The sequence below is a fragment of the Protopterus annectens genome, chromosome 7.part0 (genome assembly GCF_019279795.1).
Source record: "Protopterus annectens isolate FY-2018-M chromosome 7.part0, PAN1.0, whole genome shotgun sequence".
Taxonomy (NCBI): domain Eukaryota; kingdom Metazoa; phylum Chordata; order Ceratodontiformes; family Protopteridae; genus Protopterus; species Protopterus annectens.
This window is the reverse complement of record NC_056739.1, coordinates 172,525,404-172,549,466: the sequence shown is the minus strand read 5'-3', so window position 1 is coordinate 172,549,466 and position 24,063 is coordinate 172,525,404. Positions and strand designations below refer to the sequence as shown.

At 40.8% G+C, this 24,063-nt stretch overlaps 1 protein-coding gene across 1 annotated transcript in view; it reads left to right on the top strand.

The window, feature by feature from the left end:
- The window catches only part of LOC122806323 (3-oxoacyl-[acyl-carrier-protein] reductase FabG-like), a 194,737-nt gene that overhangs the window by 101,697 nt on the left and 68,977 nt on the right, over positions 1-24,063 (top strand). The window contains exons 6-7 of the mRNA XM_044076641.1: positions 16,611-16,647; positions 23,990-24,053. Of these exons, the coding sequence (XP_043932576.1) occupies positions 16,611-16,647; positions 23,990-24,053 (101 nt within the window). The remainder of the gene's footprint in view (positions 1-16,610; positions 16,648-23,989; positions 24,054-24,063) is intronic.

Here is a 24,063-nt window from a genome sequence, read left to right as displayed (position 1 = left end):
CAAGAAATTCCAACTTGCATACAGGGTAGTTTCTTTCTGTGGGGATCAACTCCAACTGATAAAAGCCACAGGTCTCAGCTTCTTGTCATACTCCTGGTAAAGGACTCCTCCTAAGCCATCCCTACTAGCATCCACATGTAAAGTGTATGGCTTTGTTGAGTCAGCATATGCCAGCACAGGGGCATGTGTGAGGCAATACTTAAGCTGTTCAAATGACTCTTCGCACTCAGGAGCCCAACAACCCTCGATGGGTTCTTTAGAACCTCTCAGTCCCTTAGTTTTTTTTCACAAGGATATCTTCATCTGTTTCATCTGCTTTCTCATCATTTCAGAGCAAATGGTTGAGGGGTCTTGCTATCTTTGAAAATCCTTCCACAAACCTTGTATAGTAACTGCAGAACCTCAGGAAAGATCGCAGCTCTGTGACAGTTTTGGGTTGGGGCCAAGATGTCACCACTTCAGCTTTGCTGGAATTTGAGGATATTCCATTTGCAGACACTACATGTCCCACATAGGTCACTGAAGGTTGGAAGAACTTACATTTGTCCAATGACAACTTCAGGCCTTCCTTCTCAATCCTATCCGATACCTTCATCAGTCTTTCTTCATGCTCCTCTAGGGTCCTCCCAAAGACAATGATGTTGTCCAGGTAGACTAAGACTTCCAGGAGATGCATGTCTCCAACTGTTCTTTCCATGATTCTCTGGAAAGTTGCTGGTGCATTTGATAAACCTTGACGTAGGTGATCAAACTCAAAAAAGGCAGTCTTCTCTTTATCTTCTGGGTGCATAGGGATTTGATAGTATCCACTCCTTATGTCTACCACATTGAACCACTTACTGTCCACCAGGCAATTTAGGGCATCATCAATATGGGGAGCTGTGTACTGGTCTGGAATGGTTCGCTGATTCAGAGTACGATAGTCAACACACATGCAAATTGACCCATTCTTTTTCCTGACAACGACAATGGGAGAGCCATATGGACTTCTTGACTCTTTAATTATCCCTGCGGCTTTTAGTTCTTCCAAATGTTTTCTTAAGTCTTCCAGGTCTCCTGGAGCTACTCTTCTGGAACGTTCCCTGAAAGGCCAGTCCTCTTTTATTCTTATTCGGTGTTCTGCACTTTTTGCACAGCCCACATCTAGTTCACTAGTAGAAAAACTATTTTTCTTTTTCATTAGTAGCTCTTTAACTCTGGATAGTCACTCAGGGGGCAAGAGACCACCTCCAATATCAGTATCTTCCAGCTTCGGCTCATTGACACTGCTCTCATTCCTTGTCAACACAGAAGCAGGTAAGGGAGTGGCAGCATAAACATTCCCAAACTCACTTGTGAATGCAGGACAATGGGAGTCCTTCCTTTATTCTTTAAACCCTCAGGCAAAGCATCATAAAGATGCTTTAACTTGTCTGCAGGCCAAACTTCTGGGACTAGTTCCAGCCCCGGTGGCAAGTTACTTTCTGGATCCATTTCCATCATGAGATGAAAGGAAACTGTCCACACATACCCAGTTTGGCTCTCAAGCAGGTGACCTGACCAGGATGAATTATATGCTCTCTCCCAGACAGGGTCTACACATGACCAATTTCATCTTTCTTACTATCCTTTTCCCTTTGAAGGACACAGAAAACTGATCTCAGGAGAGGATGTAGTGTTTGGTGTTCCTGGGTCAACTGAGGCATTAGCATTCTTCTGGCGAGGTCAGTATTTGTCCCCACTAAAATAGATGCTGAATCCTTTCCTTTTGGCCTGGGCACATAACAGCAAGTGTTTCAAAAATGTCTGTTGACCCAACAACTGAAGTGGAAAATTCTAACTTGAGTGAGACATAACCATCATAAGGGAACTTCGTGTCACTTAGCCCCCAGATCTCCAAATCTTTTAACTTTTCAAGTGGCAAATGCTTTAAGTATTTTTGGTAGAAGTTTCTGTACAGCATGGTGATTTGTGCACCAGTATCCAACAGTGCTTTATTATACACTCCTTCTATTTTTAATGACATAGCAGGGGATGGTCCCAGTAGTACATCGGGTAGTTTCTGTTTCTGGTGCCGTTCAGCTGTATGGCAGTCAGCATGTGGTTGAGGTACCACCGGTTGACCTCGCCATTTTAACGGATAAGACTCTTGCTTAGTAATGCTTTGTGGTCTCAGATGCTGAGATTTTGGCTGAGATGGCTTTCCAATTCAGTTGTTCACCGCAGATGAGCTAGAAGTGTGCATAGTAGGTAGTTTCTCTCCCCTATTACAAGGGTTTGTGTGGAAAGGAGATCCAGGATACTGTCTCTTGATGTTAGATTTTATGAAGCTCTTTTGTAACTTGGCACTCAGCTGGCTCCTTTGAAGTTTCCCTGCTTTGCACTAGCCAATAATAGTTCATTTTTTTCAAGTTCTCTGCATTAGGACACTGTCACTTTATATGCCCTGCATCTCCACAGCGAAAACAAAATCCAGTAGGAACTCTGAACATTGGCTGATTTGGTTCTTTCCTGAATCCTTTCATGGAGGTTCTAGCTGATGTATTTCTCCCTTCAGCTAAAGTTACCATGGTTTTCTGAAATTCTGCAACTGTCTTGGTGATTTGAGCTATGGCATCAGTCAGGGAAGACACCTGCATCTGCAACTGTGACATCTCTACATTGCGGACACTCTAGGCTATGACTCCTGTTTGAGTAGTGAGCATGGCTATCAGCTTCTGCTGGTGTTCACTCACTGTTTTAGTTGCTGTTGAACACTGAGATTTGGCTTCCAACAGGGCTTCCTCTTCCCTCACCTCTTTAACCAACTGAGAATAAATTAGAGTCTCTTCCCTATTTCTCATCCTCATTTTCCACACAGTGGGGTCCATAGCTTGAGCTCCCTGTAAAATTTGTCCAATCTGTACTTGGTCAGCTACTTTCGGATCCATCCCCTTCTTTAGAATGATCTGGAGGAGTATTTTATCTAATCGCTTAATGCAAGCAGATAGTTTCTCACCAACTTCTTGGTATGTATGTTCAAACTGATACGGTAGGTCAGCAGCCCTCTCGGTCCTTCCAAACACATCCTGCAGTACTCCTAAATAGTCCTTGGCTGTGGAATCTTGCTTACTCATCCTTAGGTTGCGTATGGTATCCGCAGCTAATCCCTTTAGACTTTCAACTATCTGCTGCTTCTTCTGAGATTCTGGGATATCCCACTCCTCTAGGGCTTATAAAGTCTGATCCATCCAGAATACAAAATCTTCCTCTCCCTGAGGTGTGGGTTGTTTGCCAGAAAAGAAACACAATTTGCAGTAGCCAAACCCAGTAAATAGCTGTGTAGGCTTTAAGCATTTTTCTACAATACTTCCCAAAGCATTCAAAACTTCAGGCCCTATAGTATTTATGGGCAGTGAAGCTGCAGCTTCTGGTGTAAGGTTCTTACCTACTTGGATAGCTTTCACAGGTATTTTCCCTGTTGCTGAGGTAGTGCACTTCTCAGGGATTACCACACGGACAGCACTCTCACCTGAAATTTGTACTCTCGAAGGTATGTGCTCATACACTAAAGGACTTTTCCATTCTAATAAGGCCAATGTGCTCTGCTCAGTAGGGTCCATTGTGCTGTCTAATAAAAATACATGCCCTACCACTGGTAAGGATCCTGTGACTTGATGTATTTGCATATCAGTCCATGTGACCCCTGGCAACACCAGAACTAAGCAGTGCTCTGACTGAGCATTGTGCTGTTTGCACCACTTAGTGGCTACTTCTGGGTTCATGTTTCTGCTGGATTTGCTTTCCACACATACAGAGGAATAGGGTGGAGTCCAAGGCAGTACAGGCAATCCTGGATGAGCCCCCAAATGTAGTGCACTGGCAGGTGCAGCTGAAGTAGATTTGGGTTCCTTCCTACCTGACTGGTGACTCCCGTATTAGGCCCAACACACCAAGGTGGCAAGAATGACAGATTTTCTTTCTAGGTGACACATCTAGTTTAAAAGGCAATAGCACATCCACAAACAAATTATTTCAACAGTGCACCAGTTAGCAATACGGCAAGGTGACATATGCATGAAATGAAACCATACATCCACCCTCTTCCCCAGAACTCAACAGAAAAGATCTTGACATTTAAACATGCACAGAGAAGGCAATATCAATGAGCAGTAAAGCTTTATAATGCAACAATACAAACACGGGAGAAAAATGTAATGTCATTAGGCAATAAAAGAGTCATAATACAACAATACAAATATGAAAAAATGCAATGTCATTGAGCAGCAAAATTCTTGAAGGCAACAGTATTAACACAAGCAAAATGCAATGATAATGAACAATAAAGATTTATAATGAAACAATACAGATATTAAAAAATGTAATGTCATTGAGCAGTACTAACACCCTCAACCCTTTTGATCAATTCTAAACAGGCCATCTATGAAACACTCTATTATACCCTGTTCACTGGCCAGTGACTACTTACAGTCTTGCTGCTGGCATGATGGGGCCCAAGTTGTAGCTCATATGGGTCCAATTATTTGTAATCCAGAAAGCATTTGGGGGGGATCCACAATCTTATAAAAATATAAAATGATGGCCACAGCCTCTCACCACTCCGTCCAGAATATCCTAATGACCAGGCACCATAGTTCCTCTGATGAGAAATGTAGAAAAATCACCTGCCAGAACTCTGGTAATCATCTATGGCTTCTCTATAGTAGGCCCAAAGGAACAACTTTCTTGCTGAATCATAGCAGGCCTGGAACTACTAGTTTCAGACTTCTCTCCTGATTCCACAAAAATACCATCATCCAGGATTCAGCAAAAGACAGACACAATCTGCTACTTCACTTCCCTGTCCCCAAAGCACTAGAAAAGAAAATCCAGTCATGCTGCAAGGCCCTTTTCCCCTTCAGCTCTCTGTTTCAGTCCTCCCCTTCAGCTAGTGTTCCAATCTCCTCTTTCACTTTCGAAATTCTTTTATATTCCTGAAAAGAGCTTCACCTTGTGGTGAAATGAAAACCTACAATCTATTACTTCTACAATGAAATACAGTGGGAGCTACATAATATTCTTAAGTTGACATTGCCTTTGATGGTAACATAAAACCCTACAATTAACAAACCTATCTTCTTTAATATCCCAAGCTCCTCCATTTGTTTCCATATTATTCAATAATCCCCCAATGGGCTTAAATCTCCCAAACCTCTGTTCGAAGATGACTAAACTTGCTTTATCAGTTAAACTCTATGGATGCCCACATTCTGCAAACATTCTCAGCAAAACCATTGGTTCTTCCTGAACCTTGGCCTCATTTGAGACACTTCTTGATGTCCATTTACTGTACTGAACTTTTGCTTAAAGGGATTGTTACCATTAAAATACAAATACTAATTTGAGAAAATGGGTTTGTGGAAAACTGTTTTTTTTTCATAAGAATTTGAAATAAGATCGTTCTAAATAGTTATATCTAAAAAAGTCATCAAGTCCAACGCCCATTGCACGGAATAGTTAAAAACATCTGTAACATTTTCCAACTAAAACAAAACAAAAAATCTATCAAATTCTTTTCAACTCCAGTCCAAATTAAAAAAATACATCATCAAAGTTAAAGTTTGATTTTATATAGTACTGAACTAAGGGAAGTCCTGCTTGCTTTTTAGTTCCTGTTGTTTCATTTTCCTCAGTACAGCAGAAGTAATAATTTCATTGACTTATCCTGACAGCACATTACATTCATGTAAGTAAAGTGAAGCAGATTTAAAACTGAAGTGTGTCCTTTTAACTTGTAGTACTATTAACCTGTACATCATCATCCACATACAAGAAAAGTATTGCAAGTATTTATTGTTTCCAGTGTCATATGTTTATGTGCAGAATAAAAGGTTTAGTGACCTTTCCCTATATATTTCCTGTGTACATCAGTAGTAAGAGGCCTTCATCAGTATGTATTTGAATAACATGAAAATGGAGAAAAAAGGAGGTAGAGGATAAGTTGCAGACTGCAATATGTAACACTGTTAAGGACACATTCGACATCAAGACTTTCATTTGAGCACTGTTATTGCTTAATGTTACACAAACGATAATTAAAAGAAAAAGTTTATAACAAGCGAAAGAGGGAGCAGCAGAGTGAAATACAGTACACTGTTATCAGCTTAACTCTCAGGAAAAAATGATTACATGATTAGCAGTAATCCTGCCATCAGGAGTGCACAAATGATAATTAATTTTACCTCTGATATTGCAATTTTGGTGTCTAATTCAGAAGGAATTTATCGGATATGCAGTACCTCAGCAAGGAGCATGAAATTATTTCTTATTTACCAGAAATAAAATTGCAGAAACATTGCATCATAAACAAATAATGTGATACAATTTTCCTTTACAGTGCAAGGTAGCTCCTCATGAAAATGCAAGGTGAACTGCGGTACCAATACATCTTTAAATACACAGAATTTCCTCTACCCGTTCAGTCAAGTATTGTAATACCAGTTTACAGTTAAGGAACATTCCAGCAGAAGCATTATTTGCATACTTAACTGCAGTCTGCAAGCAAAACACACCCACCAATACAGTACAAAATATTCTTAATCCTTACATAGTGCTGAGTCTATTCATTGCACAGAGCTCAGGGAACAGTCTGACACAAATATTTTATATATTTACTGTTTAAGAGTTGAGAAATTCTCCTTTAAAAGTCCAAATCACCTTATTAACACCGTATTATGACAGTTATAAACAGGCTTAAAGCACCCAATTTGGACTACTAGTTAAGCTCGAGTAACAAATACAACTATAAGATCCATTGCCCAAGCATCAAGGTAAATAATTGTCTCAGATTCGAGCTCTTACCACAATGTTTGTTTTTAAAGACTGACTAACAGTTAGGATTATTGCATTATTGAAAACCATAAAGTAATGGTTGGTATCTCAGCTTTGAAAACCTTGCATTCATTAACTCAAACCACTTACATTTGGGAAGTTTGAAGGTATAGTCTATTATCTTCATGGTTTTCGCAAAGGTCTTCTCTTCCATCACTGTATAGTTGAAGTTCAAATCAGAACAAATAAAGTAGATCCAAAGTGGAAAAAAATGCTATAAGCCATCTAGTAGGTACTATCATATCTTTATTTTTCTTCTTCAGCAAGACAGATGAATGCTGTAGGTTAGTATATAAACAAAAGGAATTTTTTTAAAGATAAGAGGGACTTTCCTATGAACAGTGATAGTAGGCCATGCACCACAGATCAGAGCCCACACATAGCACTCATGTATCAGTTATTCTCTATGTGTTTTTGAAATTAAGATTACACTAACCTGAATGTCATGGTCCATAGTTCTGGACTAGATGTTGCCTTTTTACCTGTGCAGCAAAATAATGTGCATGAGCCTGATGTATATGGTCACTTACCAATGCTGCTTGCTGGCTACCAACAATGTCATCAGTAATGATAGGACCTATCATGAAAGTGCAGTGACATTATGGGACAGTTCCCCACCAGACCGTCCCACGATCATGTTGTACAGAATGCAACATACAGTAAACACCCTCCATGCAGTAGCAGGGTAATACTGAAGGGCATCCCCAGACTCAAGCATGCAACAGGAATGAGCTTTCATTCATGCCAAGAACTCTGTTGATGACAATATGTATCTGGGAAAGGATGGTGTTTTACCTTTCTTTGCCAGCTCCTGTAGGGTTCTGAGCATTTGTAATCACTTGGAAAGCACAAGAAAAAAAAAAAGGAAAGGATAGGGTTTTGGGAAGACACAACAAGGGAAGGCTCATTTAGTACTAAGCAATCCATTTTACAAAGAATAACTAATTAGAAAATTGTCTTTTGGCTTTTCCTGGTTAGGGGTCGCCACAGCGGAACTCCAGTTCGCTCATGATTGGCAGTCAATTTTACGGTGCCGAGTTGACAGCCCGACACCCAACCTTCAACAACAGCACACCCATTCACTCTCACACCTACCTGCATGCCTTTAACATCACTTGACAGCAGAGAGGGCATGCAGACTCCACACAGGAGGCGCTCCAGCCGAGAATCGAATGGGAGAACCTCTTGTTGTGAGGCGACAATGCTAACCGCTGCACCACCAATTAAAATTTCCACTTATCAACAAGTTGACCATGGGGCATCCCACCATGCAGGAAGAGGTGGTAGACTGTGCTTGTGTGCCAGATATGGGAATCATGGGCACTGCCAGGATGCTGAGCTGACACTTTGGAGATGCACCCCCATGCATTGCACACTACCTGGCAGTTGATATGGGAATCATGGGCACTACCAGGATGCTGTGGTGACACATTGGTGATGCACCCCCATGCGTTGCACACTACCTGGCACTTGATATGGGAATCATGTGCACTGCCAGGATGCTGGGCTGACATGTTGGTGATGCACTCCCCATGCATTGCACACTACCTGGCAGTTGATGGAATGGTAGCCCTTCCTGCTTTGGTATCACTTATCCCATAGTCCTGATGGGGTCCTTTTGGCAACATGGGTGTAATCAAGCAAATCAAACAAATATACCATGCAGTCAAAGCCATGCATGATTCAAGCTTGGTCCTGAGGTGACACAAGGAAATAGATGTACTGATCCGTATGTGAGAAGAGTGGAATAAATTGAGGAACTTCTGAAGTATCCTCAAGGCAGAAGCCTGAGAAATATCCAATGTGTTCATAGGTTCATAGGTAGGTACTAGGCTATCATTCCTAGGGCCTATACAAGCCCAGCCAAAAAGGTACCCTGGCTTTTGCCACCCAAGAAAATTATTTTCCTGTGCCACTGTCGAGCAGAGCCGCAGAAGTGATCCCCGGTGTGAATTTCCTATTTCCCATCCAATCATCAAGATTTTTCTTGAAGAGTGCTAATGAGGAGCTTTGATATAGATAGGTAGTTTATTCCAGAGTATGGGAAGTCTCTGGGACAGGAATCTATCCCTCCGGCATGTTCTGTTTATTGTGGTGACAAGGTTTAGGTCCCTAGAGTGTGTAGCTCGGAGGGATTGGGATTTCTTTAAGTGGAGCATGTCCAACAGCTCTGGGTTTGACATAGCTTTGTATGTTAGGCAGAGATCACCTCTGAGTAGGCGATATGCGACGGAGTAAAGCTGGAGTTATTTGAGACGGTCTGCATAGGGCATCTATTTGAGGCCAGTTATCCTCTTTGTGAGGTACTTCTGCGGCCTTTCCAGTTGTTGTAGGTCTTGTGAGGTACATACCAAAAGGGGCATTGTACTCTATAATGGGTCTAATGAGTGATGAGTAGAGGGAAACAATGACCTCTTTTTTTCTGGATGAGAAACCTTTTGTGATGAGGTGTGCCATGTAGAAGGATTTCCTGACTACTGTGGTGATGTGATTATCAAAGGAGAGACTACTGTTCACCTGTGTCCCAAGGTCTCTTATCACACTTCGGTGTTAAGTATACTACCACCTATGTTGTAGTTCATGGGTACAGAGTTTTTACCAAAGGGGATGACAATGCACTTTTTGGCACTGAGCTTGAGGCCATGGCTTTGACACCAGGCATCTGTCTCAGTGAGGCCCTTTTGTAGGATGTCCACATTGTTAGGAGTTTGATTATGGCTCCTAGTTTGCAGTCATCTATGAACTTCATTAGCCAAAGACCTTCTGTGTTAGCCTGTACGTCAGAGAAGTAGATACCAAACAGAAGAGGACCCAGGACTGAACCCTGTGGTACTCCACTTATCACTGGTCTGAAGTCAGATTTGGAGTCTGCTACTTTCACAGTGTGGGTTCTGTCAGTGAACCAGTTGGCAACTCATCTTGTGACATAGGGATTTATACCTAGTTTATTGAGTTTATCTATAATTCCAGAGTGAGGGGGAGGGTGGTGTTGAAAGCCTTGGCAAGATCTAGATAGGCTGTGTGAGCCACCTTACCCTCGTCTATGGCTTTGGTGACTGCTTAAAAGAAGTCTATCAGGTTTAGGAGATATGCTCTGCCTTTTACAAACCCGAACTGGGTGGGGTCCAGAGTTTGGAGATTACCAATGTCTTTGTTTATAAGTTCCATGATGATACATTCCATGGCCTTGCAGACCAGGCTCATCAGGTTAATGGGGCGGTAGTTCCCAGGGTCCGTGGTGGCTCCCCCCTTTTGGAGTGGGATAACCGTCACTGTGCACCATTCAGCAGGCACAAAGCCTGAGGTGAGGCTATGATTGAACATGGTACTTAGGTGGGGTGCCAGTTCATTCTGTAGTTTGTGTAGAATGCAGCCTGGGATGTTGTCTGGTCCCATGGATGGTGTGCTCTTGGCTTTGGAGAGTGTGGTTTTTACCTGTGCAGCCGTGATTATGGGAACTTTGCATTCTTCTGGTATAAAGATGGGCCCTTTAGAGGGTGAGAGGGGGTAAAGTTAGCACTGAAGCTATCTGCCAGGATGTTGGCAATATCAGTTGGGTCTGTATATTTAGTGTCATTGCGCTGTAACTCAGAGCAGATCTGAGTGTTGCCATTGAGATTCTTGACATAGCTATAGAATGCTTTGTGGTTGTCTTTAGAATCAGTGGCGATTTTGTTTTCAAAACTAGCTTTGGAGGATTTTATCAGGGATCGCAGCTTCTCACTGAGGCTGACCGGGGAGCTCCTCCATTCATGGGATTTTACTCTCTTTTGCAACAGTTTCTTCCTTCTGTTGTACAGTTTGTTTCTGGCAGAGGATCACCAGATTGGCTTCCTTTTTTTGGAGGATAGTGTCTTGGTTCTGTTTGGGATAGCATGATCCATGCACTCGTGTAAGTGCTTATAAAGTGCAATTGTGTAGGATTCAGTAGCCGTAACTGTATTGTCCATCTGCACGGGTGTTATGAAGTTCACCACTTCTGTCTTAAGAAGCATGAAGTTGGCTTTGGAGAAATTTTTTACCGTGGTTTCCTTAATTGGGGGTGGGGGCAGGATGCGGATATCTAGGGTGATTAGCTTATGGTTGGATCGGACCAATGAGGTGTTGACTTCAAGTGTGGAACATTGGTCACTCATGTTGGTAATGATTAGGTCTAGGATATTGTTGCCCCTGGTTGGGGGTTTGGATAAGCTGATCCAGGGCATTGGAGTTTATGAATTCCAGAAAGCGTTGAGCGAAGGAGTTGATACATGAGTAGTTTTCCCAGTTAATGGTGGGGTAGTTGAAATCACCCATTATTAGGGTGTTTGGTTGAACCCTAATATTTTCCAGTACATCAAGAAAAGAGGAGTGGGAATCCTGGGGCATGGTAGGGGATCTGTAGCAAGCTACAGTTTGGATTGCAGTTTTGCCCAGAGTTATTTGCACTTGGATAACTTCGGATGCATTATGCTGAGCAACTAGCCTGGAGGTGTGGATATCCTTAATGAATATGGACACAGCTCCACCTTTAGTGTTCCGGTCCAGGTTACATGGCCGAAAAGTGTGGTATGAGTTATAGCCTGGTAGTGCAGGGGTGCTCTATGGAGCCTTGAACCAGGTCTCAGTCACTGCACAGATATCAAGGTTCTCCATTTTAAGGAGTGCCTCAAGTGAGTGCATTTTGAGATTTAGACTTCTAGCATTGAGTAGCATCACCCTCAGTTTTTGCTTGCCTGTTCCTGTTATGGTGGTGAATTTTTCATTTGAACCTTGCCTAAAAAAGGCACTATAGGGGTGGCAAGAACCTTAGCCAGTATCCGGAATTCCAGGGGTGACAGGTGCAGGCCATCTCTGGCAAAGCATCATGGTCTGTCGACCATGTCATCCCAGGCAGACAGATACTGGATCCCTTTAGAATGACACCAGAAGCTTAGCCAATTGTTGAAGTCAATCATTTTGTCCTTGTACTGTGGTATCATTCTGGGTGATGTCAGAATGCTACTCAGGGCTAGGGTCATACCTGCCTTGGCTACAAGATCGGAGAGCTCTTCCATGTCTCTTTTCATGTAGTCCAGGGAGGTACATCTCAGGTCGTTCACATCAACATGGACAATGACAAAGTCATATTTGTACTTGTTGTGGAGTGACCTGAGTGCATGGGTTATGTGGCGGATCCTGGTACCCGACAGGCAGCTGATAATAACCTTCTCCTTGTTTAGCCTGGTGAGTGGGACATCAGTGTGCCTGACTATAGAGTCACCTGTGACTAGTGTGTTGGGTACGTTGTTTTGCTTATTGGCTGTGGTTGTGTGGCACACTGAGTCTGTGGGCTATGTGTCATTTGGGTTGTGTTGGGGAAGGAGGTTGCTTGCATTTCTGCTTTGGGGGTCTCTGTTGCTTGAGCAGATTATTATTGAGAGCCTCTGTGAATGTTTTTGTGTTTCTATGCATGAATTTTGGTGGTGTAGATTTAGTGAGACTATGTGACGAGTGTGGTGTGGTGCACGTGTTTACCTTCTCCTCTTGACTGTCAAGTTCAGTCTTGGTTGGAGACACCTTTACCTCCAGTTTGGCTAGATAAGTGCATCTCTCACAGGTTGTAGTGTTGGGTGGTAGGAGGAGAGGGTTGTCTGGTACATGAGGCAATTTCTACATTGCCCCAAGATGCTCAGATTCATCAGATAGACAGGAGAGAACACCGGGAGTGCACCTTTGGACACGCCTGAATAAAAAACTATTTTCCTGTAGATAAGTGAGGAAAGTGAGTACAAGAACTGTTTTTCTCTAAGCAAGTGAGGAAAGTAAGTACCAAAACTGTTTTCCTCTAGATAATGAGGAAGGTTGAGTGCTGTAGTAATTAGTAGCTTATTTAGTGCTTACAGCAAGTTTTGAACAAGGGCTGATCAAGAATAAGCAAATTCAAGTGCTGAAACTAAGAATCTGTATCTGGACTAAACTAGTTACAGGAAAGGGGGGAAACAAGTGCAAATGTAGGCTTTTAAATCAGAAGGTTGAGAGAGATGGAAAAAACTGCTCAAACGGCCAATAACTACAATTTCTGGGCCAGAACCACTCCTTATGTGGTAGATAGGTTACCTAGTGCTTACCACTCCCACTGATAAGCTAGAAGGCTTCCCTCCAACACAGGAAGCTTGGGGGGCTCAGAAGCTTACATACAGTCCTGGATACAGCAAATCTGAATCTGGACTACACTAGTTACAGGAAAGGTAGAAAACAGGCTTAGATTATTTTTTTATAAAGAAAAGTAGCTAAAACAGCAGTAAAAACAATTCAAATGCAGTGCAAGCTAGCACACTTGAGTATGTAGCAATGTTAGACCAGTTTAAAAAAATGCAATTAAATTAAAAATGACTAGAAACAAGTGCAGAAGAAGTCTGTTAGGTAGAATGAGGTAAAGAGATGGGACTGGGAGGACTGTCCCAGATCAAATCTACAGTTGGGGTGGGCAACTGCAAAAGCCTCCAAATTTAAACAACAAGACAGGGGTAGGGGAAAACAAGACCTTCAGCAGAGATCTGAAAAACTATACAGTGAAGCAAAAATAACAGTGCACAACTCTGAAGTCAGCCAGCAATGATATAAAATTAGTCACGCAACAATTAACAGTACACAACTCTGAAGTGGCAGAAAAATATACTCAGCTCTGTATATCTCCCGATAGTTTGAAGAGCACTCTGTCAGGACATAGGAAGGCTCCAGCAATGTCCCTCATCTTTCTCTAGAAGATCTCCATAACAAGTATAATGAGGGCTACCCAGGTATAGGAATGCCACACATTCCCAAGTTGCAGTCTGTGGACCATTCATAGTCACTAAATCCCTTAAAACATCCCCGACCACTAAATCTGTCAAGAATTTCTTGATTATTAAAGTTATAATGGGTTGTTCTTCAACTGTGTCTTCCTCTTCTTGGACTGTGAATGCCACTAGGTACAAACAGTTTTGGTTTAGCCAGGTCAAGCACCTGGCACTCAGAAATAGCTAGGCTGTCAGCAACAGTAAGCATCTTCATAAAAGACAAATTGGGTAGAAAAGGCATGGATTTGCCTTTCGTAGCACCTCTGTGGATGATGTAGAAAGGTGTCAAAAATGACTATGAATTGCGAATGGCAAAAAGAGGTCTTATTAGCAAAAGAAGTTATACACTATTTCTCATTTGAATCTTATTAATTCTTTATTTGCATAAGTTCATGCAAGGCTATTACGTTTGAGCACAAATCACCCTTTGAATCATGCCAAAGCTGAGCTTAGGCACACCTAGTGCAAATTAATGATATGCCTGACAGTACTGTCTATGAATGTGACCCTGAATATCAAAAGGGGTACCTGTTATATCTGAACTCTCTGATGAATACATTCAGTATATGTAGAGTTGGGAGGGGAGTACCCAGGACAGTGGTTTGTTTTAACAAAATGAGAAATCAGATATTTCACTCAATCCAATTATAGAAACAGATGTCTTGTTCTTGGCTGCAAAATGACTGTGCCTAGAAAATTCATCAGCATTTGCAAAACTGGGATCATAAGTAGGGATCAACACACCTACCAACAGACTTGTTTTTTCCACTTTAGAGTTTACTGGTGCCTTCTTTGTTTACTGCATAGGGCAGGGGGCAAATGCTGCTCTTTTGAAAGTGACTCAGAGGCCTCCTTTGCCTCCTGTCATCCAGTGTGGAGGATGTTACCTATCAAGGTGTGACACACTGGCAACTAGATAACTTCTTCAGCAATATGGAGTGCATTCTAGCATGGCTAGTTGAGTTACATGACTGTCAGACCCTGCCCATCAGGCCACTGGTAAGAAACTCTCCCATGACACTGTCCACCCAGAAGAGTAATGCTTGTGCTTGTTACCCTTTGCTCTGACCTGGCATCTAACCATGCCTTGACCCCACCCTAGCCCATTCTGGTGTGATCCTACCTTATGTGCCATTCATTATTCCTTGTTTATTGTCTACCCTCTGTATGTCTGTGCCCACCCACCATAATCTCCACCTGTTGTGTGTCTACCACACCTGTCTGTTTGTGATTGTGTTTTATGTTTGGCTGTCAGCCCCTGCTGCTTGTCCTTCTCTTTCTATCACACTCAGAGTTGTTCTTCAGTACATTCCCTGCTTACCTATCTTTTAGAATTCTTGCAAATGTGTCTGTTTCTCCTCAAAAAAATATTCTTCATAGCGAGATTAACTGGCATCCTGGGCTGCCTAAAAATAGGTCTTCTGAATTTGAGGACTAAAAGAAGTCCTCTGAACTCTGGTAAACAGCCCGAACTTATGCAGGCTCCTTGCTGCAGTTACTAATACACCCAGCTACTAAACACATTCATTTAAGTGGGGGAATGCCAACCATGGCTGTTTAAATGAATCATGGTGTTGCATTTGCATCTGATTGGCAGCTTTTGGCACTGATGATTGTGCTCTGTAGCAGAGTTTTCCCCTCTGTGCTCTATAGCAGAGCTTCCCCCTCCTTTTGGTCTAACAGTACTGCTTTATGGTTACCCATGTGTGTTAACCTCTGACTGTTCTCCTTTCTTCCTCTGTACCCCATATTTGCCCCATTTATATGATGAACACAGTTGGCACTTCACTGAAGACATCCACATTGGTCTCTCCTATGGCTGCAGTGCTGTCCGTCTTCTATCACATGAGCCTTAGTTACAACACGGTAAAACTACACTGCAAGCATGAGCATGTATTCCCTCTGCAGCAATAGCCTGTCCTAGTTGTAACATCCGTAGTGTCTGTCATATGGCCTGGTGTACAGCTCCTCCTGCTGTAGGGCACCTCTCTATTTATGTGGTTGTCACATGGCCTACTGTAGAGCTCCTCCTGCTGTAGGGCACCTCTCTATTTATGTGGTTGTCACATGGCCTGCTGTAGAACTCCTCCTGCTGTAGGGCACCTCTCTATTTATGTGATTGTCACATGGCCTGCTGTAAAGCTCCTCCTGATTTAGGGCACCTCTCTATTTATGTGTCTGTCACATGGCCTGCTGTAGAGCACCTCTCTATTTATGTGGTCCCTGTTCACTATGAGATGCCTAATACATGCTTGATCAGCTGTGACCTATTTTCTGCACTGACCTCCCTTAAGATTAGCACTGCACAGGCACATAGCACTTTACTATGAATCCTAGTGTATGTTTTCTCACATAGGAGAAAAAACAGCTCTTGACCAACACTTTCCCAGTGGAGTATTTTACTTAAAGCACTGCCATGACTAGTCATATATGTGCACATTTACTGGCTTTGTAGTTATTCATTTTGATTGGACACTGCTATGTTTTTAGTGCTATTTGGTAGGATATTATGAGGGCATGGACTGTCAGTTGCATGACCCCATAAACCCATGTAGATCTTATTTTTTTTCTACTTCCTATAAAAAGATGTGAGAGCTCCTATACCAGGAGTTAAGCCAGGCAACCTGTGTGAAAATCAAGGTTCTTGTCTGCTAGTCTATATCAAGAAACCGCGGACTTAAATATTTTGAAATTTACATTTGAATCTTTTTCAGAAACAGCAGGCTTTATAGAATCTATCCTATTTTTACTGAAGTACTGCTCCAGCTTTTGATGATGTATATAAAATGCATTAGTTGCTAAATTATAATACCAGAATGGGGTGGAGTGGGGGAAAATGCTGGATCTGCAGTCTCTTCCGATACTAAGGTACTGTGCCTGAGCTCTGTGTTTCACTCTGCAGTTAATGCATGCTTTTGTCTTTATAACACCAGAAGTCCTTACAGGATTTTTTTTTTCCAGAACTGGCATCAAAACAAGTGAGAGTAAATGCTGTGCGGTAAGTGAAGATAAATTAAAATCCTTTATTTGTGCTAGACTTAATAAACTTTGAGATAATTAACTCTGAAAGCTTGATTTGTAGTATTGTGTAGGTTGCTCATTAACTTATCAAGAGCCACTGATATAACTGTAGAATGCAGTAAATTACATTAATTCTAGCATGGGGGTACTGGGCAGGTGGGTTATTTTTCAATGACCCTTGACTTGTTCAGTATAAAAGGATTCTGGACGTAACCAGTTTCCTATGAACCTATGTACTCTGTGGCATATTTTCTAAGTTACTCAGAAGACAAACTGTGCCTTAGCTATCCTCCATCCAGTGAAAATAATTAAAGCAGATAATTCAGAATGGAGGATAATTTTTGTTTTAAAACTTATGAATCTGGTTTAGCAGTATCCCTTAACATAGCCCCATTTGCAAAAGGAGAATAACTCAAAGACATAATCCCAGCAAAATATAATTTATGTATTAACATATTAATTTTTAATAATTTTTACTCAGCAGTTGAAGCTTTTAGGTGAGTTGGGTTCAGTAGGGTGTTGTTTTGGTAGCCTGTTTTTTGAAATAATTACAATCTATGTGGATATTTGTGTGCTAATATATGCTTTTGTAAGTATTTGTTTTCAAATATAACATGTATATACATGTACATGTGAGCTAAATCTGTATAAAAACATGATACATAAGTGTGTGTGTGTGTGTGTGTGTGTGTGTGTGTGTGTGTGTGTGTGTGTGTGTGTGTGTGTGTGTAAGAGGCGTATATGCATACAAATGTGATTTGCTTGTCTGTGTATGGATTTGATGTGCATATGTACAATGAATTGCAATGCACAGGTGATCTGCATGTAGGAGCAAATGTAATTGATATATACATGTGTTGGGCATGTACATCCTGGTGCTTGTGTGTGATATGCATGCCATATGCATGTGGGTATGTATACAAACGTAATTCACTTGAGCATGTGTTTTTGTGTATCTGTGTGTTATATTTAGTTTATTTCAATAACAGGAAGCTAGCTAGAATGTGTCTTTATTTTTATTCAGGTCATGTGTCAGCTATTGATGATGTGAAATATGTGCATTTGGGTCTACTTTGTTTCATTGAATCTCATTTCACTGAATTTCATTTTACCCCGACCACATCGCTGAAAACTCAAATGACTGAAAACTCATTTCACTGAACTTAGTATATATGGCACTGTGTAGAGTGCTGTAAGGTAAGTAAAAGGCATATGCCCTTTTCCCCACTATAGTGCGATCCTGGAGTTAGTATATATAGTTAAGGGGTGTGGGGGCACAGACCCCCCACAATGGAGGGTGTGGGTGGTGTACCCCCCACCTTGTTTGCTTTATATTGTATTTTACCAAAAACCTCAAAACAATACATTTTAAACAATAGACATGCATAGTTACAACACCAATGACTAACTCTCTCCGGAAGAGAATATGTACTAAAAATAAGTGGGGAGGCTACACCCCCCACCCCCCAACTATGTATACTAACTCCAGGATCACACTACAGTGGGGAAAAGGGCACATACCTTTTACTTTTCTTAGTACACAGTGCCATATATACTAACTGCAGGTCAGTGAAATGAGATTCAGTGAAATTCATTTTCAGTTATTTGTGTTTTCAGCGATGTGGTGGGGGTGAAATGAAATTCAGTGAAATGAGATTCAACGGAACAAAGTAGACCTGTGTATTCAAATGAGATGAGGATGCTTATGTGATTATGAACATTGAATATGCAGTTCACGTGCACCGTACATCACTGACTATGCAGTTCACATGTACCGTACATATGAAGCACTGCAGATGTGATGCACATGTTAGTGTTCATCATGCTGCTGTGCGTGTTGCTCCAGTCTAGTCATGCTATGATATTTGGCCACAGGCTGCCAATCTGTCATTCACTCACTAGATAATAACAGCAGCCTGACATCAATATGACTCAGTATTTCATTTGATAAAGTCTGCACTAAATTATTGTTCTGATTACCTTTGAAATGGCATAGGGCTACCTGGGGTATGACATCTGGAGGCCGCAGCAGAATTTAATCACTGAAAGTCTGAACAGGTGGTAATGATTAAGCTTCCATCCAAATGACGTTTTATTTTGGAAAAAAAGGTAACTAGATAATCATTGTGGTATATTTGTACTCCACACCCATTAAAGTCTTGAGGCAGGTGATGTATTTGTTTCTGGGGTATGTGGTGTAGCAAGCACTTATGCAGGAATGTAAATCCTTTTAAGTGACATTCAGGACACAGCTACCCAACAGAAATAGCAAAAAGGCGGATGTCACCCAGGCAATTCTAACTGTGCATATAAAAGGTGGACGGACCAGAAAATAAAAAAAAAACACTGCAATGAATGAACCTTATGACAGTTGAAATTACAGATTTTCTAATTTACATTTAAAATTTTTGGCAATTTTGCTCTAACCAAAAATGATTATAACTACATGGTCTTAATAGGGCCTGAGTCCGAAATTATAAAATATTCAGTCATCTGCATTCTTGTGTGTCTGATTAATAATATCTTGTCAAAGCCTTAATAAATTTGCATTTCATTATCATTAAATATATCTGATGTCTGAATCAGATGCCTGTTGAATTCAGGACAAAACACTAATTTGTATAGGCATGTTTTGTTTCATTCTCCAATGCAAGATTCTCCAAATAAGTTGGGAGATGGTCATCCTCAGTACAGAGATATATTGATGCACTGCACATAAATACTCTATTCAGTGAACCAATTCCTCTAAGTAAGTGCAATTGCAGACATTGCTAAACTTATCCTGAGGTTGTGTTGACCTTGGACAAGGTTATAATAATTAAAAAAGTACAGGGTTGAGGTGCCCTGCCTGAAGGGTGGGGAGAGGTAGTCCCCCACTTCACCAAAGGTATTTTTTCAGTCCCATTTGATGAAACTTCCTTGATAAGTTAGACATCACTGTAATGCAATGTGCTAAGATAAACCATATACCACAGGTTCCTAGCTGCTGCTTTCTTAATGCAATCTGCCTTGCAAATGGATGCAAGCCATCAGACTCCACAAATAAATGAGTTATCAACCTACCAGCTATCATTGACCCTCTAGTTTAAGTGCTACCTTGGACTTTGCACAAACATAACAGCATCAGACCAGACACAGAATGTAAATAGGTTCATAATTATTCATGTTGTGTCAGTAAGCTTCTGACAAATAATGATTAGGAATAACTATGAATTTGAGGGTTTGTATTTCACCTTGGTAAACTGCTCTGCAGCAATGCTCTGCTTTACTGTAAAATAAACACTCACCAGTACCACAAGGACCTCCTTGCTGTCCTCGTCTTATACCCTAATTCCTTCACACTTTCCTTTGCTTTCTTAACTCCTCTTTTAACATACTACAGTTCATCTGCTGACATTGGAAGTAACATTCCTGTAAAATAGATCTGCCATATACCTGCTCTCTGTATGGCATCTCTTGGCACTAATAGCATATTAACTACACCTAGGAATAAGGTTTGTGATGTCCCTCCTCTGGGACAAACCTCACCACTGACACCTGTGAGGGACGTTCACTTGGAACAAAAATAGATACACAGATGCAGCTCTCTGCACCAAGCACAATTTCCCTTAAGAGCACACATGGAGCACATTCAGTTCTGGTCCTGAGTATCCCTCTCTCTCTCTCTCTCTCTCTCTCTCCAGGCTCCAAATAAGACTCCCCACTAACACAGCTATAGAGTTAAGTCCTTAGATGGATGTTCTAAGCTAAGTCCTCTTACCACCCTCTCTGTAAAATCAGTGATCTCATTGTCCCTGTTCCAAATAGCTGACACACACACTCTTTGAGATTTGATTTTCACACACACACATATCTGGAAAAGGCTGGCACAGATTTACCAGCTATGCCCAGGCTATAAGGTAGATACATCACCACCAGAACACCCACAAAACCAGCTACTCTAAGGCTGTTGCCAGGATACCCAGTTATACTGAGTGAAATTACTATTAATATCAATAGTAATGCTGACCATATAGCAAGGCTTTCAGGAGTGGCCACAGTGTCACCAAATAAATGTAAGTACTCTCAAAGGTTAAGATATTCTCTAAAAGACCAGCCACAATGAAAGGTTTAAATATATTTACATATATTTAATAATAAATAATAAAAGAACATGAAAAGACTAAATATCTATTTATAATAAACACCAGAGTTTCAGTCACAGGAAATATTAAAAATAACACAGATGGAAAGGTTCACACAGATACAGAAAAAAACACTACTTAACTAATCTCACTATATTTTCCTGACTGACAAAGAATTACTGTTCCATAGTTCACTTACTAGAGCAAGACAAGATTAAGTGAGTGAGTGTTTTTTCTTTGTCACATTCACAAACAGACTTCCCTGAGACTTTTGTCTCATCTGGTATTAAAACATCATTTCAGTGCTTGATTACAGAATGACGTCACATACATCTGGTCATCTGATTTCTGATTCCCACACTACCCCCTTTACTAGAAACTGAACCAGAAACTAGCATATATGTGTCATAATACATAGACATAGAGCTTTGCTAAGATGTGTTACAACATCTGGAAGCTGTAAAACAATTTTAACACTTCTACTCTTCCTACAGAGCTACTAAGTCAGGCTTCTCACAGACATTTCATCTCTGGCTGCAGTCAGAACTCCGAGATACAATCTTTATGGTCTAAACCAGGTGATTTAATTCCAGACTATTTTTCAAAGTTAGCTGGACTGAGATTAACCTCTTCTCTTCCAGTGTCCTCTGTTACAATATATTCATTTCAACAGTTACAATACAGTCTGACACACAGGTGTATTTCTTTTCTGCCCAGCAGGACCCACTGTTGGTACAGTTTTAACACAAACAGCTTTACAAAGACATTTTCAACACAAGCACCTGTACAAATCAGTCTGATGTCCAAAATCCAGCTAGCTATGTTAGCATATATTACCCATCCATTGCCCTATTTTTCCTGGCATAATTGGCAATACCTCACATCACAAGGTTATTTCCAGATATTCCAGGCATGAAATAATGACTTCCCACCCAATTGTCACATATAGTTTTGTGAGTACTTAGTGTCTTACTGTGTTTGAGGGGTAGAGGGAGTTTATTCCAAAGACAGAGCTGTGACTCTGTTATGCCAGCTGGTGTTGTTGACCTTGCAATGGTGACTGAGGTCTTTGAAATGAGTGTTAGAGTTGGTTTTCCAAAGTTGGAGAAAGTCTAACAAGGTAGGGACTTTCAGTGCTTGAAAGGCTGATCAGCAGTCACCCCTCAGAAGTTTATATGAGACGGAGAAGATGGATAAGCTTTTTAGTTTTTCAGGGTAGCTTAAACTGTGTTATATAGAAATCACTGGGGTCTTTCAAACTAAGCAAGGTTCTTGGTGATGTACATTCCAAAAGGGACTTTATATTAATTATATTATTTGATTATTAAAATGTTTGTTAAATGCTTCAGACAAAAAGTGTTCTCTAGGTATGTGTGTCTGATGAGTGACTATATCTATTACGGATGTATTCTGTTTATCAAAATGTTTTAGCTGTTTACTAATTATACCTCATTGAACAGTTTTGTTTATGCTTTCTCCTTGGGCTTGTTTCTGTTACTTATTTTTGTCCTCTGTTATGGTTGCCTTGTGATTTCATTTAACAGTACCATAGGCTGTGCATGAGGACATGTAAATCTATGTCATGCACAGTTCCAGTTAAAAGGAAAAAAAAGAGGGAACTTAAAAATCTTATCAACCCACAGCAGCTCCTTTGTTAAGTGACAGTTTCAGTCTAGGCACATTACAGTGCATGCAAACATATCCTGCATCAATATCCAAGTGTAATTATGGATGAACAGATAAGGAAGAACAGAAGTCGAGGCAGTATTCCAAAGGGGACCAAGTGATCATTTTGAAACTTGATTTTCTAATGTTTTATATCTTTCTTTGAGGCACTTAAATGTTATAACTATTACAGCATTGACTCCCCCCCAGACCTGTGATGTTAGTTTATGATTCCAGCTGGTAGAGAACTAGTGCTATCCCTGAGGAAGATGACTAAGAGATCTCCACTCTTACTACAGGGATTGTATGCCCTACTGTAGCTCTGTGAGAGGTGGCAATGTGCAAAGAACAAATGCATGCACCTGCATACTCTTATGCCCAATTTCCTAATATCTGCTCTGCTTTCTATGCACACACATATGTGTGGTCTTTCACCACTCTTTCACCACTCTGTAAGCCCCACTGGAGCAGGTACAGTGGCTAAAAATTCCACACCATCTCCTCAAAGTAGGTCAGATGGCCATTGGCTGCTTGCTCCTACCCTATGCCACCCCTCTATCCTCCCAGGATACTAGTTGATTCTTGATCATCTGCATCTCAGGTTGATGTCCTGCCCCTGTACCACTGAGCTGAGTGCTCAAAGTGCTGTATTACTGAAATACTGAAAAGTAATTTGTGTCAAAGTATACTTTGTTATTTATGAATAACGCAAGGTGCACCACATAGATCTACTCACCAAAACTTGGTCTTCCCTGCATTAATGCAAATGTGCAGTAAATATATTTATCTATCTTTATATATATATATATATATATATATATATATATATATATATATATATATATATATATATATATATATATATACACACACACACACACACACACACACACGTAAAAGGGACGTGAGGTTGCAGAGATCATGCCCTCCCTGCAAAAAAATGGTTTCTTTAAGATGAGATAGTTGACTGGTATTAGGTGAGGATCTATGTTGTGCCAGCACTTTGTTTAGATGTATGTGTTTTTGAAATTATTTTGTTGGTGGAGGTGCCAGTGTTTTGTTTTACACTGCATTTGCTGATCTGAAAGCAATGCCTTCCCTGTCAACAATGTGGTCTTTAATTTTCCAACATAAATCATTCCCAACATGTGTGTGTGTGTGTGTGTGTGTGTGTGTGTGTGTGTGTGTGTGTGTGTGTGTGTGTGTGTGTGTGTGTGTGTGTGTGTGTGTGTGTGTGTGTATGTATGTGCGTGAGCGTGAGAAAGTATAACTAATTTAGTCAGTTAACTAAACACATGAAAAAATTATTAGAGCTGAACTCCTATTATAATTTCTTTTACAGACCAGGTGAGGGCAGTGGAGGGTTCACTTAATATTTTTGGCTCCTTCTATCACTGTCTTTTACTGCCCAGATTAATGTTGAAACATTAAATCACATAAGTTTGTTACAGCACACTTCCATAATATGGACTATATAACAACTATAAAAATGTTCAGAGTACATTAATCTGTTTTTCTCTTTATTTTCAGTCCTGGATTGATTGATACTAATATTTTTGAAGCAGCAGGTATGAGTCAGGAGAAACGTGCCAAGGTAAGGTATC